At 35.9% G+C, this 19,756-nt stretch overlaps 3 protein-coding genes across 5 annotated transcripts in view; 2 read left to right on the forward strand and 1 right to left on the reverse strand.

Moving 5' to 3' along the window:
- Positions 1–331: 331 nt before the first annotated feature.
- On the forward strand, positions 332–1,525 carry spcs1 (signal peptidase complex subunit 1). Its single transcript, XM_026242507.1, has 4 exons — positions 332–514; positions 984–1,043; positions 1,110–1,196; positions 1,271–1,525. The coding sequence occupies exons 1-4, from the start codon at positions 479–481 to the stop codon at positions 1,394–1,396; spliced, it is 309 nt and encodes a 102-aa protein (XP_026098292.1). The 5' UTR covers positions 332–478; the 3' UTR covers positions 1,397–1,525.
- A 143-nt stretch (positions 1,526–1,668) lies between these two features.
- Positions 1,669–12,115, reverse strand: LOC113069412 (serine/threonine-protein kinase Nek4-like). 2 transcript variants are annotated; one of them, XM_026242502.1, is made up of 16 exons: positions 11,835–12,115; positions 10,287–10,553; positions 10,010–10,207; positions 8,670–8,777; positions 8,399–8,553; positions 8,178–8,313; positions 7,497–8,093; positions 6,920–6,973; positions 6,530–6,685; positions 6,192–6,326; positions 5,994–6,060; positions 5,022–5,131; positions 4,494–4,585; positions 3,106–3,323; positions 2,865–2,998; positions 1,669–2,482 (listed from the first exon to the last, which is right to left on the reverse strand). In XM_026242502.1, exons 1-16 carry the CDS (start codon positions 11,919–11,921, stop codon positions 2,384–2,386), a joined length of 2,613 nt encoding a protein of 870 aa, XP_026098287.1. In that variant the 5' UTR covers positions 11,922–12,115; the 3' UTR covers positions 1,669–2,383. The 2 variants fall into 2 exon arrangements, with proteins under 2 accessions (XP_026098287.1, XP_026098288.1); XM_026242503.1 differs by lacking the exon at positions 6,920–6,973.
- A 1,095-nt stretch (positions 12,116–13,210) lies between these two features.
- Positions 13,211–19,756, forward strand: part of LOC113069417 (calcium/calmodulin-dependent protein kinase type 1-like) — a 44,194-nt gene continuing 37,648 nt past the window's right edge. Inside the window, exon 1 of one of the 2 annotated variants that reach the window (XM_026242509.1) lies at positions 13,211–13,362. Coding sequence is in view for 1 of the 2 variants with exons in the window: in XM_026242508.1 (XP_026098293.1) it covers positions 17,861–17,871 (11 nt within the window). In the remaining variant the exon portion in view is untranslated. Of the gene's footprint in view, positions 13,363–17,655; positions 17,872–19,756 lie in introns of those variants that run through there. The other variant, XM_026242508.1, reaches the window with a different exon arrangement.

Below are 19,756 nucleotides of genomic sequence, written 5' to 3' on the forward strand. Positions count from 1 at the left end.
GCAGAAACAAACCAAAGAGAAAAAGAGTACAATGATACAAAAGATTCGCATAACTGAGATGGATCAAAATCCTCGAGTCCGTCCTGATTCATTCGGGCTTGTGTGTGTGAGTGGTTCCCTATGAGCTACAGATCTGATCATTTCAGCGGCCATGTCCATAGAGTGCGTCTAGAGTACCGCCTGTTTAAAAACATACTTTTATTTTAATATATAATCTCACATAGACTGCTTTGAGTGCGTATTATTTTATTATGTAAGCCACAATTGCACCGAGAGATATAATTTTCAGTCACAAGACTTATTTTCCACAGGGCTGCGCAGATATCCAGCATTTGGATAGATCCAGCATCATCCAGTCCAGCTGATGTTTTTGTGAGGGGTCCTGCGGATTTCTACGTAACGTTACACATTTTCAAACAGGAAACCAGCATTCTCTTCTTAATAACATTATCAAGCAGCCTTACTTTGTCATTTCAAAATGCTTTCGGTGTTTAAATCCATTCCGACACACATGGTAAGCCTATGTTTGCGATCAATTATTATTAATCTGCATGCATGCTTTTATAATATGAGTTCGGTGGTGTTTCGAGCGTTAACATACTGACATGTTAGCAGCTAACGCATGAGCGACGAACCTGTTTAACTATATAACATATTTTAGTAATGTTTTGCTACAGTAAATAACACAGGTACACCAAATAGCTAGTGCTGGTATCAGAACCATAGAGTTTGAACCAAGTGTTAATTTAGATCTTGGGAGTCAAGTGGTTGACAAGAATTGTGAATGTAACAAGTATAATAAAATATTCCTTGCAAGACCTACACCAAGAGAAAAAAAAAAATGCATGTCTTATGCATGTTCTTTACAGCTCTAAAGTTTCTAACTTCAGTAATGTTTATAAAATTGTCTTAGATCAACTTGTATAATTGATCACACAACCTAAGGCAACATGAATATTAATGTTTACAATGACTATTTGCAGGACTATAAAGGACAGAAGCTTGCAGAGCAAATTTTCCAAGGAGTCATTCTGGTGTCGGCGGTAAGTACAGTAACACTTTACTCTCACAGCCATCACAACATGATGTAATGTCTGCTTTCCCTGCAGGTGATCGGCTTCATATATGGCTTTACTATTCAGCAGTTTGGGTGGACAGTGTACATCATGTTGGCTGGATTCATGATCTCATGTTTGGTATGTCATACGAATACTTTTTGTTTCATTTGAAGTTAAGTGTTGTGTAACTCTGTCTGTGTCCTGTTCTTCAGCTCACCCTTCCTCCCTGGCCAGTGTACAGAAAAAATCCTTTGAACTGGCAGCCGGCTCTGCCTGAGACATCTGGAGAAAACCGTGACAAGCCTCAAGAGAATCAGAAGAAGAAGAAGCACAAGTGATGCACGGCAGTATTTTAGTTTGGATTTGGCACAGCAAAGCCATATAGATATACAACAGAAACAAACCGATTCATTTTTTTTTTGTCACTGTTTAAACATTCTGTATGTAATAAAGAACTGCATTTGGTACTTTTGTGTGGCCTTTTTGGTATGTTTGAGTTTGGGTTGCTAGCAAAAGTCAGAACAGGGTTTCTAAAAATGTCATTTATTATAAATCATTCCTTATTAATGTATGTCATAATATAAATATACAGTTCAGAAAATAGAAAAAAGTTAACTATTTTTAACATGTCTTTTGTGATTCAAGATTGTTATCCACATAGCATAGTTTCACATTTTTAAAAGAAAGATGATATCTGAAAATAATGCTTTTGTGAAATTTAAAGGTGCATAATAACAGCATTTTTTTTTGTTGCATATCTAGGTTCAACTCACTTCTATATGGAAGCCCGTTTCTGCCACTAAATAAAAAATAAAAAGGTAATTGAAACTTTCTATCTCATGATTCTGACATTTTTTCTCAGAACTAAGACTTTATATCTTGCATTTCTGAATTTATATCTCTTTATATCTTGTTATCAATTCAGAATTGATAACAATTACTTGATAACTCAGTAATTCTGACTTTTTAACTTGCAATTTTGAGAAAAACAAGGATTGCGAGAAAAAAACTCAGAATTGTGACTTTATATATCGCAATTCTGACTTAAGAACTCGTAATTTCGAGAAAAAATGTCAGAATCACGAGATATAAACTCGCAATTCTGAGGAAAAAAAGGCACAATTACCTTGTTTTATTTTTTGTTCAGTGGTGGAAACGGGCTTCCATATTTCTATCACTACACATTTACAAAAGCATTAATGAAAGTAACAGTGATTGTTGATAAGAGGCTTCAGTGAAGTGTTAAAGAGCACAAATCAGTCTGCTGCCCACCAGCAGTAATGGCATATCAGTGTTTGATAAAGGATCCCTTGTGTGCATCTGGCTCAATCCTTGAATGCAACGTCTTCAAAGAACTTCAGCTGTTGCACTTTCACTGCATACTGCTTGTATTTTTCCTCCCCCATTAGCTCTTGCAGTAGGTGCTGGATATAAAAATAAATAATTATTATTATTTGAGCCTAACTGCTATTCAATTAAAATAATGTATATATATATACAAAACAGTGTTTTAAATACGAATACATCTCATTTAAATGTAACTATACTCTAAAATCAATGGGTCTCAGGTACTGATAACAGTAGAGAATATTTAATTAATGTGCACAGGAGAAAAAAGTTGCAACCTCAAATTTTTCATGAATACATTTCAATACAAAAGTTATTGAATGACAGTTTGTACATGCACAGATTTCACACACTTTTAATGAACGAGACCCATTGTCTGGTACTGGTTCTAATCAACAGCCTATTAGTATAGACTGTTACGTTTATTTCTAGTGTTCAAAGAGACTTTAGATAACTTGCCTCTCTCTTCTCTTCATCCTCTTGCTGCATGATGTCCAGGACTCTGTCCAATAGCTTCACCCCGAGTCCTTTAACCACATCTGTACGCAAGTGCTCGATCACTCTCCTGACCTTTGCTGGACCCGTGCTGTCATCTAAAAACAAATTAGGAACAAATTTGGTCACCAAAAATTCATGCTTAAATTCACACTAACTCCAAATATTTAAACCGTTTTATTTTCAGATGGGTAAAAGTTATTACCTAATGGGAAGCCACTGATTTGGTTATCTCCCTGACCCTCTCTGGATTTCCCATGAAGCATCAGCGTGTCCCTGTACTTCCTGTTTAGCTTGAACTCAGGCAGTGGAGTGGAGTGGCATCTTGACCCATCTGGCTCAAATGATACACCTCTGGCATCCATGTGTAACGTTTGTGTCATCATTTGGACCAAGTCTTGCATCTCATTGGTCTCAAACTTTCTGTAAAAAAAAGACATTTGAGGAACAAATGCCAGCCGTCTTATTCAGATTTCTAAAAACAGAATATTGGCAAGATGGTTAATAGATGTACATGACAGATGCATAATCAGAATATGAGTGAATTCTGGCTCACATCAGACTTTTTACATGCATAAACTTTCAATTGAGACTGCCTTGCTCTCAGCTGTTGAAGCCCTAAGACTGTCAAGAGCGGAATCCAAATCTTTAGTACTTATCCTGCTTGATCGGTCTGCTGCTTTTGACATGGTTAACCACCAGATCCTCCTGTAAACCCAACTGGCAAAGGGCATCTCAGGAACCACACTCCTGTGGTTTGAGTCTTAGCTATCATATAGGTCCTTCAAAGTATCTTGGAGAGGTGAGGTGTCCAAGTCACAACATCTAACTACTGGGGTGCCTCAGGGCTCAGTTCTTGGACCACTTCTCTTCTCTGTCTACATGGCATCGCTAGGTTCTGTCATTCAGAAACATGGCTTTTCATATCACTGCTATGCTGATGACACTCAACTCTACCTCTCATTCCATCCTGATGATCCGACTGTAGCTATTTGCATCTCAGCTTGTCTTACAGACATTTCTTGCTGGATGATGGACCATCACCTTCAACTCAACCTTGCCAAGACAGAACTGCTTGTGGTTCCAGCTAACCCATCGTTTCATCACACCACATCAACCATAACTCCTTCAAAAACAGCTAGAAGCCTTGGAGTTATGATTGATGATCAGCTGACTTTCTCAGACCACATTGCTAAAACTGTCCGATCCTGCAGATTTGCTTTATTCAACATCAAGAAGATCAAGCCCTTTCTTTTGGAACATGCTGCACAACTCCTTGTTAAAGCACTTGTTCTGTCCAGGCTGGACTATTACAATGCTCTCTTGGCAGGTCTTACAGCCAGTTCTATCAAACCTTTACAATTAATCCAGAATCTATCAGTTATCTTTTTATTTATGATATTATTTAAAAGCCCTTGCCATGTGTACTATGTTAAGTTAACTGAGACTTGTTATAGCACTTATATATCATTGCTCTTTTTGTTGTTTATGATTGCTTCCACTGTCCTCATTTGTATGTCGCTTTGGATAAAAACATCTGCTAAAAGAACAAATGTAAATAAATGCGGCCAGTTTGAGTACAAATAATAGTACCGTTCTCTGTAGTCGCCCTCTGAACGTTCAGTGGAGCTGGTGGAGGAACTACAATCTTCATCATCAGACTGTCTCCATGAGCACTTCCTCTCCTGATAAACAAAGAGAAAGAAAACCTCAGCTACTTGGTCAGTTATGTTAGATAGCATCTGCTTCAAATGGTTCCACAGAGCCTATATCAAGGCTGACTGTGTTGAGATGGTCCGGTTTACATATTTGGGTGATATGTAATCACAATTAATATGAAATTTCTCTCACCAATTACCCACCCTCATGTGATTCCTAATCTGAGGGACTCTGCAGAATGCAAAAGAAGATATTTTGAAAAAAAAAAAAAAAAACAGCATTTGAGTCCATTGACCATGGAAGCCCATGTGTGGACAAACAAAGAAACTGAGACAAAATATCTTCCTTTATGTTGCACAGATTAAATATAAAAAGAAAAGAAGAGGTCATGTGAGTAAATGATGACAGAATTTCCTTGCAAGAAGTGTATAGTGTCGAGTCAGCGAGAAAGATCAGACATACCTTTCTTGTTTCCAAAGTTGTGCTGGCAGGTCTTGGGCAGTCTGGATGGTCTGTCTGCTTACCGTCTAATGAGGGGACATCACAAGGCACCCTTTTGACAGCGGACACAGCTTCAAAGAAAAGAAACATAAGGGATCATATTCAGTGAAACTGTACAAAACCTCCTTTCATCTGAATTGGTGTATGCAGCACCTGTGGGCTTTGATCATAGTGGGCAGCTCTCTTATGCATTCTAATGGACACATGCACAAGCGTCCCGCTTTGATCCACCAAAATGGTTCTTAATGGTGTTATTGCTCTTGAGGCCGCTTTAACAGAATGAAAGTCAGACCTCGTTTTAAATGGACTAAAAAGTGAACAGTTTCAAATCTAGCCTAGATATTGACTGTGCGTAATATGCCAAAGAATAGTGCAATATTAGAACATGGTCATATTGTGCATGCCTAAATTTATACAGAATGTGTATTCCAATTACATGAATACAGAAATATTCCAATCTGTGTAGAGTTATTTTACCGTAGTTTTTATTTATATAACACAATTACATGTTTATTTAATTGTAATTTAGAAATGTTTTTTTTTTTTTTTTATAAATACTTTTTATTGTTTAGGTTACTGTTTATGTTTAATTAATTTTTATTTCAGTTTCAGCTTTAGTTATTGTTAATTTTTTCATTTATTACTAACCAGTTAGTTCTTTAGTGCTTCAATGTAAACTTACTTAAGACAGTTGCAAACGCAACCTTTCTTGTAGCTTTAGTTTCTGATCTAATATTTATATTTAATTTATTTTATAATAATAATAATAATTATTATGTTTTTTTAATGGCCATGTAATGACCATGTTAACTTGGTTATTGTTCTTCACCCTAAAAGTGTGTTCAGATCTTGCTTTGGTCCAATTCCGTTCACGCTGTTGTATTTGACACATTTCTAATTACAATTTAATTACATTCAGAGAAATCCACAGACCTTGTTGTCTGGCGTTCTCCTGTGATTGCTTCAGTCTTCTCCTTTCTCTGGCTGACAGTGGACGATACTATAAGTAAAGTGAGCTCTGTTAACACCAGCAGCGGCAGATTACTGCATGCATGTATCTGACATGCATTTATACAGGAATATGCTGTGTGCAGCGGTTTAATGTAGTCTGTACAGTCAGTATTGTTTCACCTGCTGCTCTGGACAATTCTTGGTAGAAGACGAGAGATTGGCAGGTCTGTTTTTCTCTGAGTGGCCTTTCTGTTCATTGTTTACTGATGGGACATCTTCTGGAAGAGGCGGCAGAGGTCTGGGCACTGCTTTGACCTAAACATACAAATGTTTTAGAGAGAGCGAAAGACAACAGTAATGATATCTGTTTCAATTATGGTTCATGTTAAGTATTTGATAAAAAAAAAAAAAAAAAAAAATATATATATATATATATATATATTTTTTTTTTTATTATTATTTTTTATATTTTAGTTATCACTGAGTCCTAAAATACAAGAGCAAAAAAAATCCAACACCTGTGCAATGTCCACGCTGCTCGGTTGATGGCTGTTCTGGTCATCGAGGGACTTGTCTTTCTTCTGCCTGCGCTGACGTGACATGGACGGTTCAGAAGAAGAGGAAGAGGGCTGAAGAACTGGTCTGCTTTGATCTGAGAGAGCTGAAGCGGACTCCTAAAATGTTATTATAAACAGTGTTTCAATTGGTTTATGTTTTCTTTAAAATATTATATATATATTTATAATAAACATACAGATTAAAATCAACAACAAACACTACAACATAATTATTTGATTTGCACTGGAATAACCATACATAAAAAAACATAATATAATAATTTAAATATACTAGTAAGTTGAACACAAATAAACAAACAATAAAAAATATTAATAATACCCGTGTTTTACCATTAAAATGTCAGGAACAGGCTTGAGTAGTTTTTCTGTGGAGTCTAAACTTCCCTGGAATATGAAGGACAACAAATACATTGTCTTCAGTGTAAAGAAAAGCTGTGGCTCAGTGTTAGAGCATTGTGTTAGCAGTGCAAAAGGTTGTGGGTTCAATTCCCACTGAACTAATGTTAGGCAAAGAAATGTTAGCCTGAATGCACTGTAAGTTGCTTTGAATAAATGCATATGTTTAACTTGTTTAAAGCACAGACATTAAATGTTGTGATTCCAAACCCATATGAGTTTCTCTCTTATTTGGGATGCAAAAGGAGATATTTCAACGAATCAATGTTTTGATGACATTTTAACTTCCACTTTATGTTTCTCAAAGTATCTTCTTTTCATGTTCCACAGAAGAAAGTAAGCCATAAGAGAATGACACAAGGTTGAGTAAAGGTAAAAATCACATTCAGAGGAAACTTCAACACTTTAGTCCATAATAAATTTTGATGCCCATCAATGTTAGAGAACTTTAAGATTAGATTAGATTTAAAATTAGGCAAAGATATCAGAGGTTTTGATCACAGTAACTTACCTCACTCTCCTCAGTTGAACTTCCAGTAGGAACATCCTTTAGGACACAACATGCATTGCTAAGATTATCATCAACAGTCTTTCTGTGGCTCTCTGACTTTGTCTCAGCATTGTGATGTTGTTCCACAGGATCGTATGGGATGTCCTCCATCCCTGCCTCCCGCAGAAGCTTCATAGTGTCGTCTTTAAGGTCCATACTTGCATTAAGAGCCTGATTCTTGCTTAGCGTCTTAGTTCGATCTGCAGGCTTGGGTGTAGTTGAGTTTTGAGATATCAGTCCATTCGCTGACATCTTATCCTCCGCTCTGCTGACACCTAATGCTTGTGTCGGAGCAGGATCTTCTTTCTCCTCTTTCTCTCTCCTCTTGCTCACAGGCAGCGGCTTGTGGTTCTGATGGCTGCTGGGTTTTTTGGCTTTCCTCTGTTTTTGTTCCTGGGATTGGATTTCAACGTCTATATTGCTGATGGTTGCTGTAGATGGACCAGTTGAGTTAAAAATGTCCCGACTTGGAGATTTAGGGGGCAAGTGTGGGTTCAGAAGCACTTTTTCCACAGCACCATTACAGGGTTTTTGTCGGTTCAAGTGGTTTTCTTCAACCTATGAAATGTGGAAAACAAAACAGACATACCGAGATCAAAACAAGAAGAACAGGAGACTTCTAGGGTTCCCATTTCATCATACCTTTCTTCCTCTGGCCTTTGATTCAGAGTTAAGGCATTGTGGCTGAACAGCGTCATGATTGGGTTTGGTTGATGCATCAGATCCAGCACTGCCAGGTTTGCTGTTCGCTGCATTCTTCCGTGATTTGGCGGTTTTTCTGTTAGATCAGTAACGGGACAGACGAGTTGAAACTATTTCAATACGTTTGTTTCAACTTTAAAGACAGGAAAAGGTGCACATACTCTTTGGTGGCCTCCAGGAACCTGGAGATCTGCTGCTTGATGTACGGCTGTCGAAGGATGTGTTTGACGTCTGGCCTGTCCTCCGGTTTCTTACACAGCATCCGCTTGATCAGTTCTCCCAAATGGGGGTCGTACTTACTCGGCATCTGGGGCAACTGAACATTACAAATTCATTTCTAATGTTAGAAGAATGTCTTGAATGAACAGCTCTTCAGATTTGATGCATGCAAATATTTACAGTTCAGGGAAACGGATGAATATATTCATGTACCTTCCCTTCTACGATGCGATACACGAGAGAGTTCATGTCTTTTGCGTTGAAAGCATGTTTTAGAGTTGCCATTTCATACACGCAACATCCCAGGGCCCACACATCTGACTGCAAACACAAGCAAACATCAGTAATGATTGATCCAAAACACAAAATATCTGGCTAAAGAGAGTCCAGGCCACCTCAAAATAATTTTGCATACAGAAAATAAAGTCACGTTTAGGGCTATTAAGGTTTTAATTTAAGGACATTTTCAGTTTGAGAGTTTTTTTTTCTAATTTTAGTTATTCGTCATTACTATAAAAATGCATATTGCACAGCATCAAAGCAACATAAAAACTACTCAAAAGGTTTTTTTTTAATTTTTTTTTATGATATTAGTAAATGTCTCTTATGCATGGAGCAAAAAATACAGTAAAAACTGCAATATTGTGAAATATTATTGTTATTTAAAATCAATGTTTTCTATTGGACTATATTTTAAAATATAATTTATTTCTGTGATTTCAAAGCTGAATTGTCAGCATCATTGCTCAAGTCTTCAGAGTCACACGATCCTTCAGAAATAATTCTAATATGCTGATTTGCTGTTCAAGAAACATTTCTTTTTACAATGAGTGTTGAAAACGGTTGTGCTGCTTAATATTTTTTTGCGGACATTAATATAATTTTTTTTTTTTTTTGAATTCTATAATTAAAAGACAGTTTTCATTTCAAAATATTTCTAATTTAAATAAACCTGCATTGAAGTAAGGGAATTAGTACAGAAAATGTGTTAAATTGAACAACAAAATTCCAAAACAATTCCAAAAAATAACTGCCTGTTTTTCTTTCTTTTTTTTGCGTTGAAAAAAAAAAAATTGACAGGTTTTATGAAATATCAAAACTACCGAATTTTCCGGACTATAAGTCACACTTTTTTTTAATAGTTTGGCTGGTCCTGCGACTTATAGTCAGGTGTGACTTATTTATTAAAATTAATTTGACATTAACTGAGAGAAATGAACCAATAGAAAACATTACCGTCTACATCCGCGAGAGGGCGCTCTATGCTGCTCAGTGCTCCTGTAGTCTACACTGATGACATAGAGCACCCTCTCGTGGCTGGAGATGGTAATGTTTTTTCTTGGTGCTTGGTTCTAAATAAATGTGACTTATAGTCCAGTGCGACTTATATGTTTTTCCCTTCATCATGACGGATTTTTGGACTGATGCGACTTATACTCAGGTGTGACTTATAGTCCAAAAAATACAGTAATAAAAGTTATTTAGCTAAAGCTAAACCAACACAGACACAACACTGTTATGATGGTTGTGAGTGAGTTGTGTTCATGCAGTACCTTGTAGTTGTACGGTTTGTTGGAGAACAGTTCTGGGCTCATGTAGTAAGGTGTGCCGATCAGAGTGCTGGCCATGTCGTTCTGACTCTCCAGGACCCGCGCGATGCCCAGATCACCCACTTTGATTATGCTGGTCTTGGTCAAGAAGATATTCTGCGTTTTCAGATCTCGATGCAGAATGTGCTTCTCGTGTAAATACTATAGATCAACAAAAATGCAAAAGCTTTATTATCAAGCTAAAAACTCGGGAAGGACAGATGGATGGTCACAGACTCACCTGGAGGGCCATGGCAATCTGAACAAACCACTCCACAACCTGTCTCTCAGGAAGCAGTTCTCCCTTCTGCTGTTTGAGTCTGTGGTAAAGATCTCCTCCCTCACAGAATCCCATCACGATGTACAGCTGACAGTCCTCGCCTTCCCATGATTCCCGGTAGGTGACGATGTTGGGATGCTTGAGCTGTGAGAGGAGCTGTGCTTCCTGCTCGGCGGCCCGCCGCTCACGTCTGGAGGATGTTCTCAGGTTCAGCTTCTTGATCACATACTGCCAAAACCATACAATATATTGTATATATTATATTTGCACATAAACAAAAGACAGAAATTTTAGCGGAAAATATCCACATAAAAAAAAAAAAAAAGATGCTCTAATGTTTGCTGTACAAAGAAGGATCATATCAGTAATCATGTGTACCGAATCGCATATCCATTATTTTTGTTCAATATGAAAATTATTTATTTATTCACTTTTTAACACCAGGCTATTTTCCTGGCGATCTCTGAATAGATTATACAAAGGTATACAATTAAAAAAAGGTTGTAAAAGACATTTTTAGATGTACACTAGACTAGATCTAAAATACATTCAGGTGATACACTTTTAAATAAATCAGTTAGACACACCTCTGAATAAAACCATTGTCTATTTACATTAAAAACAGTGCAATCCAATAAAATATGTTTCACAGTCAATTTAGTTTTTTTTTTATTATATATAAATAAAAAAAGAATAAAAATCAAGACTCAAGTTACATAGCTCTGTAAAAAACAAAGTATTTTGTAAGAAGAAACACAATATTTTTTCTTATTTATGTAGCCTATTTATTTATTTATTTTTATGTTTTATTTTTATGCAGCACAGCACATATGAACCAGACATTTTAATATAAAGTTTAAAATGTAGGTATTTGTATAAAAGTGTATTTTAGGTGTTGATAACCTATTAAAATTTTACCCAAATCTGAATCACTTCTACAATACAACTAAACTGGCCTTTTTGTCAAAAATATTTCTTAAATAAAATATATAAAAATGCATGTATGATAACTAAATTGTTTATTTAAAATAGTAAGAAAAATGTTTCTCAAAATAATTACAGAGCACGTCATAATGCAGGATGCCAGCTGCCTTTATAGTATTTGATAAAACAAGTCAAAAACATCAGTAACACTGAAACATACTTTATTCAGTCTAACAGGTTGATTTGATTCCTGTTTTTCATACACATTTATATTCGTACATATTCATTCTGATGTGAAGCGTCCCACAGACTCTTACATTTGAAGTTATTATAAAAGTGTCATGTATAAGGAATATTAAACGCATCATAAAGTAATTAAAAATCCCAAAGTTTTTCCTAAAATATGCAAATAAGTTACTCCTGTTCATAAAAGAGGCTAACTCTCAGCTGTAGTATCAACAACAACAAACTCTGTTATTAACTAATGCTTAAAAATAAAGGCATTCGTTCCGTTTGGCAATTCGTTAAACAAATGAAGGAGTGTGTTAGTGATCAGCAGAACTCAGATGCACGCAGCGCAGTTACCTGTTTCCGGTCTGACCTGTGTCTGACCAGATTCACCTCCCCATAGCTCCCCTTCCCCACAACTCTCACGAATGAGTAACTGTCCATGATCCTCCGTCCAGAGACGCTATCTGTATCACATAGCGAGTGACGCGAAGCCCTTCCGCAGGAGTTAAAACACAAGCACGCGCGCTGTTCTCAATGCACCGACAGTGATTTGTCTGTTTCAAACTTGTTTTGGGTGACACGGAGCACAGGAAACAGCCGAGCACAGCTTCAGCGTCACCAGGCAACTGAGCGCGTTAACGCTGCGCGCTCGGGATTAATGTGTGCGCGCATTTTGAGAACAGCGCCGTCTTACGGCGCGGCGACACGTGACAACAAAGAAAAACAGAGAGACTGTTGTTCATATCATAATTAATTAACATCTCTGCAAATATTTTAAATCGATATTTAGTATTGAAAGTCTTATAAAGATTAAAGTTGTGTGTTAATAACCAGTATAGCCCAAGTCATTTGTTTTCACCAGTAGGTGGCGTAATGTTTTTATTAACGTATTAACCACCAACAAAACCATCAGCCATAATTAAACAAGCAACATTATTCTTTTTTTTTTTTTTTTTGTGAATGAAGTTAACAGTTTAAAATTTAAAATGCATTTAAACTGGTTGACGTGACATATTGTACCACATTGGATGTCTATATTCCACTTTATACATTATGCAACTGCCTATAACTTGGCAACTACATGAAAATGAAAAATACGAGATTGGACACGCATATTTTTGTAAATCATATAGGCTATTCTAATAGCATATGCTGATTTAGTGCTAGATTATTAACAAATGCTGTAATTATTGTCAGTGCTGCAAGCAGTTTTTGCTGCTTAATAACAGCAATACATAAATCCATTTAATGCATCTTTGCTGAATATATTCATTAATTCATCTTTTCAATTAGTTTATTATTAAGAAAGAAAGAAAGAAAGAAAGAAATATATGTTTCTTGAGCACCAAATTCACAAAAAGTTTGTCACTTTAACATACAAAATCAGCATATCAGAATGATTTCTGAAAGATCATGTGAAGACTGAAGTAATGATGCTGAACATTCAGCTTTGCATGAATCACGAATAAATTACATTTTAAAAGCTATTTTAGATTGTAATAACATAACACAATATCACTGTTGTTACTGTTTTTACTTTTATAACAGCGGAAAGAGTTGGAGGGAGAGAGATTTTCTTAAGTACATTTTCCCATCAGCACACCCTGAGCTCTGAGGAATAAGGATATCAGATAATGCAGCTATAAAATCAAATTCTAGGAACACCGATTATGACAGACATAGCCCCGCCCAATTACCTGAGAGTCAGCGATCTCTTTCACCTGATTGGCGTAGAGCCGTAGAGGCGCTGTGACGTCAGGGCCCGCTGAGACTGGGTCAGCCGGAGGAAGCGGCAGCCAGAGCTCCGCGAGACCAGTGCGAGCGCACCGCGTTCAGAACAACAGCCGGAGACGCGCCTCTGCTGCACCCCTGCGATACACAGGTACACACATCCACTGCATTTAACGCTGTGTTTAACACGACATGTTGAGGACAGGCGTGCGTGATCGATAACTGCTGCATGACATGCACATGTAAATGCATGCTAGTCGCACAGATCAAGATCTTACAGTAGGTTTTAGTTTGAGTTAGCTGGTTGTCTCTACTCCACATGACTTTATGATGGGTTAGTTATCTCGCTCAGTTAGAGGATGTGGTCAACCTCTCCTATAGTCTTTGAATGCGCTGAAACTTTAACAGCTGATAGTTTGATAGTATACAATGGTTGGAGATGAGAAACTATATATGTGTGTGTGTGTGTGTGTGTATATATATATATATATATATATATATATATATATATATATATATATATATATATATATATATATATATATATATATATTTGTCATTATGATGCATCAATTTCTCGGTTTCTTATATATTTAACTATATTTCTCGGTTGTATTGAAAGCTCTGCAAGTTTAAAATGAAAACATATCCCAGCAGCATTTAAAGATAGGCTATTAAATTTCAAAATCGACTCTTTTGAACATCTGCAGTATTTTAACTTCAGACTAGTTAACATTTCAGCAAATTATCAACTGTGTTTATCAGTCAGTATGTGTCAGTGTCATGCCATTCCTTGTTGACATCTTTACTGTAATGGAGTTCATAACCGTCATTATGAGTTTGTCAAAAGGTTTAATTCAGGCTGTATCCTCAAAAGTGGCACTGTTAAAACCTATCAAACGTGACAGCAAAACCACATGAGAAAAATTGCTTAGCAAAGTGATTTATTTCATTTTACACAAACATTAAAAGAAAGCCTTAAAGCAGCAAAAAGTGGACTGTTTAATTGTAAAGGTCATGAGATGATAAAACAATAAATAAATAAATAGGGATGCATAGACATATTTTTTTTTCTTGCCATTCTTTAAATATGGAAGCTGCTAACCAACACATAAGCAGATAAATCTAAATCTTGACTTACATTTTTGTGAGCCTTATTAGAAAAACTAACGGATCATTGCACCCAAGGCAAGCACTTCAAACTATATCAAACTTATAATGTACAGCTGCTTTAAAAAAATAAAAATAAAATAATAACAATAATTATATATATATATATATATATATATATATATATATATATACACACACACACACACACACACACACACACACACACACACACACACACACACACACACACACATATATATATATATATATATATATATATATATATATATATATATATACACAGTACAGACCAAAAGTTTGGAAACATTCTGCTATCTAATATATTTGATGAATAAAAGGTTAAAAGAACTGCATTTATAAAAAAAATAAAAAAAATCTAATAATATATATTCTAATATATTTTCTTTACTATCACTTTTTATCAATTTAACACCTCCTTGCTGAATAAAAGTATTGATTTTATTTAAAAAGAAGAAAGAAAAAAATTAATGACCCCAAATGTCTGACCAGTAGTGTATATTGTTATTACAAAATATTGATATTTTAAAAACATAGCTTTTTTTTTCTTTTTATTCATCAACTTATCCTAAAAAAGTATCACATGTTCTGAAAAAATATTAAGCAGCAGAACTGTTTCCAACTTTGATAATGAATCATCATATTAGAATGATTTCTAAAGGATCATGTGATAATGATCCTAAAAATTCAGCTTTGCATCACAGAAATGAATGATAATTTCAAGTATAATACATTTAAAAACAATTATTTTAAATTGTAATAATATATCACAATATTACTTTTTTCTGTATTTTTGATCAAATAAATGCAGGCTTGATGAGCGGAAGGAAAATTATTTCAAAATCATTAAAAATAGTAATGTTTCCAAACTTTTGGTCTGTACTATATATATATATATATATATATATATATATATATATATATATATATATATATATATATATATATATATTAGGGGTGCTCCGATCACGATCGGCCGATCGTTAATGCGCATCTCGTCAGTAAAGCCGGTTTTCTAATCAGCGGTTAATTCCATCAGGTGTGTGATTTCACATAGAGCAGCTGTTACTACACAGAGCCGTTGTTAACTGAGAAGATGGGCCAATAAACGCTGAAAATTAACGTGATTTGCGCATCTTCTCTATTAACAACGGCTCTGTGTATTAACAGCTACTCTATGTGAAATCACGCACCTGATGGAATTAACCGCTGATTAGAAAACCGGCTTTACTGAGGAGATACGCATAACGATCGGCCGATCGTGATCGGAGCACCTCTAATATATATACTGTAGTGTGTGTATATATATATATATATATATATATATATATATATATATATATATATATATATATATATATATATATATATATATATATATATTAAAATTAAAATGGTCAATAACTTGAAAACAAATTATTTAAAATATATTAAATTACACTTCACTGTATTTGACCGTAAAAGGACAAAGCCTGACTGAAAATGCTTGATGTTTTAGTTTAATCAGTTATCTTATCTGAACATATCATCTGTTTCTTTTAACCAGTCACATGTGTGCCCTTTCTCTTTCAGCCCATTAACATTTCTTTTCTGCATTCTTTTGATTTTTCCTCCTCTTTGGCACAGCCAGTGTTGGCATTATTTAAAGCGTTCTGGCTGTTTGATTTCCTCATTTGAACATTCTTCGGGATCAGACAGCCTGCCGGTTTTAGCAATTAATAACCTCAGATGGAGCTGGTTAAAGTCTAGTATTTGACCAGTTGCTGTGCTAGAATAGATCAAGCCTTTATCAGTCGTTGTGGGCTGCTCTGAAAGTCAGGATGTGATTGATGTGCAGATAGACGCATTCATGTTAGGGCTGGTTACAAGCAGCATGTCTTCCTCTTTGCAAAGCTTTAGTTTGTGCAGTCAGTTGTGCAGTTCTGTACGAGGCTGTAGAAGGAAATAAAGTCACAGTTATCACTGCATTATAAGTATTCTAAAACAGTAACAAAGCAACAGCTGAACTTCCCTATGCTTTCCCGCGGCATTCACTTCCCTTTAGAGTCATGTCGAGGGCACTGCACTTTGACAGAGCTATTTGCACATAAAAAAAAAAAAAAAAAAGCAAAATACTGCATTTTGTTATAGAGCAAGTCATGTGCTATAATTAAAAGCTGAGCTTTGTACCTGTGTGCAAATAACATGTGGATTACACACTTGTTGATGGGTTGTTTGTCGCAAGCAACCATATGGCATTTGTGTATCTGACGGCATCTCATCCATGCTTAAAGAGACAGTGCAACCAAAATGAACATTCTCTCATCATTTTATCACCCTTATGTCATTCCAAACCTGAATGACTTTCTTTCTTCTGTGGAAAACAAAAGTGGTCTTTGCTCACACTGTGGAAGTCATGGGACCCCAAAACAGCTCATTTAAACACACCCCCACATGTCTACATCATGATGTGAGAAGATTTGCATAACGCTGGGCAAATGTACACGCAAAGAAAGAAGACATAACCATTTATTCTCGCTGTTGCCGCCGGCGCAATGTGTGTTTCATTGTGAAAGCGAAACTACTTAGTAGTTACCACTTACTACTTACTACTTTAATAAATGAATAATTAATTAGTAATTATGTCCCCACGTTTTGTCTTGTCACGCTGGGAGATGGCATCACAGTATGTTAAGGAGCGTAACATTTCTTGTGGTGTTCAATCACAACGCACTGGATAGCTGGCCAATCAGAGCACACCTCGCTTTTCAGACCAATGAGCTTTGTAAAAATCGACACGTTTAAGAAAGGTGGGGCAGAGAGGAGCAACAATAATGTAGAGAATGTGGAAAATAATATGTTTTTTTAAACGTAATCCACATAAACACAATGCATTAGACCAAATACACCAAATAATGTTCTTTTTAGCAACGTCATATGACCCCTTTAAATATTGTATAATCAGAATGATGATCGATTAATATTGATTAGTAGCCGTTGTGGACCCAGCCCTATTTTGTAACAGATCATAGCTACAAAGTCTATTAAGCTCCACAAATAGCAGCAAAAAAAAAGCATAGATAAAGCACTATATTGACTTGAGATGCTATGTTTGAAGAACAGACCAACAATTGAGTTGTTATGAGCTTCCCCAGTTTGGGGGTTTGTGTCGATGTCGCAGTGCTAATGATCACTGACAGGTGTTGATTTTGAAACCTTTCCAACAGATAAAGCAAGTCATTATATAGATTGTTTTTTGCACATCCTGAAGTGGAGGCCCTTTTTAGGGTGAGAGAAGACTCGCTAAAGTTGTATGTAAGCTCTATACTTCCTGAGTTTGAGTTATGTTGTGGTTAGATAGCTCACCTTAAAAGGGGAAGCGCAGCTTGTGGTCATAAACGCCCATGACAGACTCTATTAGCACGAATAATGAATTGTTCTGAGTCTGGTGTGATTGTTCCGACCTGCTGAAGGTTTAGGTGTCACTCTGTATCTCTTCTGTCCTCTTCTGAGCAGCCATGGGAAACCAGTGAGTATCTCCATCGTCTGTCTGATGAATCCAACATTTTGAATGCTGCATGGTGATCTAGATGGTAGCGTTGTGTATGAATGTCTGTTTTCAATCCTTCAAGCTTGCCTTTTGATTCTCCTTTCAATGTGGGTTAGTTCATAGCTCTTCTATAATCTATTTCTTGACCTCTACTTGGTTCCACACTAACAAGCGGTGAATTAAAACCCTTTCTACCTCTGGACCTGCATGCACAGTGATGCAAATATCTTTGTTATGATATATGGTGCCTATGTATATGATTCTTAAAACTTCTTGCCTGAGATTTGGGATGCCTTTAAATCTTTGGTGTGTGGTCATATTTTGCTTGGATGGAGTTTAGTCTAACTCAGGGATGTGTTTGGATGCTCTGGTGGTGATTCTCAATTAGAAAATGGGTTTGTCAATAGAGAGAATTGAATGTCTTCCATCTTCTTTGCATGTGTCCATGTTAGATGTCAGCCCGGGCATCACGTTTAATTCATGCACTCTTGTCTTAAGCTGTGTGGGGTTGTCATCTGTATGGAATGCAGAAGTTTTAAGGAAGTATACCATTTTTAAGAGCGATTTCCAGTATTATGTTTGTATAATGTTAAACCAAAAGTGTGATCGTAGCAATTATGAATCAGATTTCAGTTATTACGGTAATGCAGCGTAGCGCTTTGAGAAATCAGTAATTGTGGGGTCAGTTTAACTGTGCCGGGACATCAAGTATTTCCTATTACACTACATCCTGTGGTCTATTGAGAAGTCTGATGTTACCCATTAAATATCATGATGAATCCATATTAACACAGTGAACTAAAATACAACTTACAATGGAAGTCTATGGGATAACATGCAGTTCATATCCTAAAAATGGTAATTGCAAGGAAATGTATTTAATTTTTGTTTGTTTGATATGGGTCAGAATTTTCCCGAAGAAGAATAAAAAATCATGCAAGATAAAGAAAATGTGTTTTTCATGTTGGTTTTTTCGAGGCTTTTGGACAAAAATCATTTAAACCATTTTGAAGAAAAAAATTGAACAGTCAATCTAAATCATTATTATTGTTGTGAATTTTTATTAAGTTTGGTATGATCATTTAAAACCTAAACTTGTAATGTCATTAATAGGTAAAATTTTCTAATTTTTCAAGAGACTCATTGACCATGCAGTCTTAACCGGTCCTCTCTTTGATATAATTTCACATTTTTAATTGCTGCATATTTTTGCACACTATTTGCGTCACATTGCTTTATTGGTCGCACCACATTTTGCAAGAATTTAATTATTTTAAAGAAGCTTTTTCTTCATTATCACATCACACCACACCCTAACCGTGTATTACAGAAGAAGTGTGTTCAATGTGTGTATGAATAGCATCTTTAATGTACATATTTGCATAAAATAATAGGACGAGATACAAATGAGCTTTGCATAAACTAGGTCTGATCTATTTTCTGTCCAATTACAGCATGCCACAGTTGCTGTCATTAAAGTTTAACTTCCTAAACCCCAAACTATCTTTAATGTATGCCTAGTTCAGCTATGACTTAAATTTTGGTGCTAGCAAACAAAACGCTCCGATGTCTTATCAGTGTAACATTGTTGTGACACTACCCAACATTGCATAACTTCTGTTTTAGGAAAGAGGAAATGTACTGCCTCCGATTAAGAAACAATTAACTGAGGTTTACCGGAGAGACAGCCCTCCTTAAATGCACATATTTAAACAGTTTAGAGTGTTTACCCAAACTGTACGCCTAAAGCAACCGAGATCCCACCGCAGCTGCTCTATTAGCTTGCCATTTGGATCCAGACGCACTGTGGATCACCGGGTTCCCATCCAAACATTGTCATTACAAAGAAAGAATACAGTAAAAA

The sequence above is a fragment of the Carassius auratus genome, unplaced genomic scaffold (assembly GCF_003368295.1).
Source record: "Carassius auratus strain Wakin unplaced genomic scaffold, ASM336829v1 scaf_tig00001591, whole genome shotgun sequence".
NCBI lineage: Eukaryota > Metazoa > Chordata > Actinopteri > Cypriniformes > Cyprinidae > Carassius > Carassius auratus.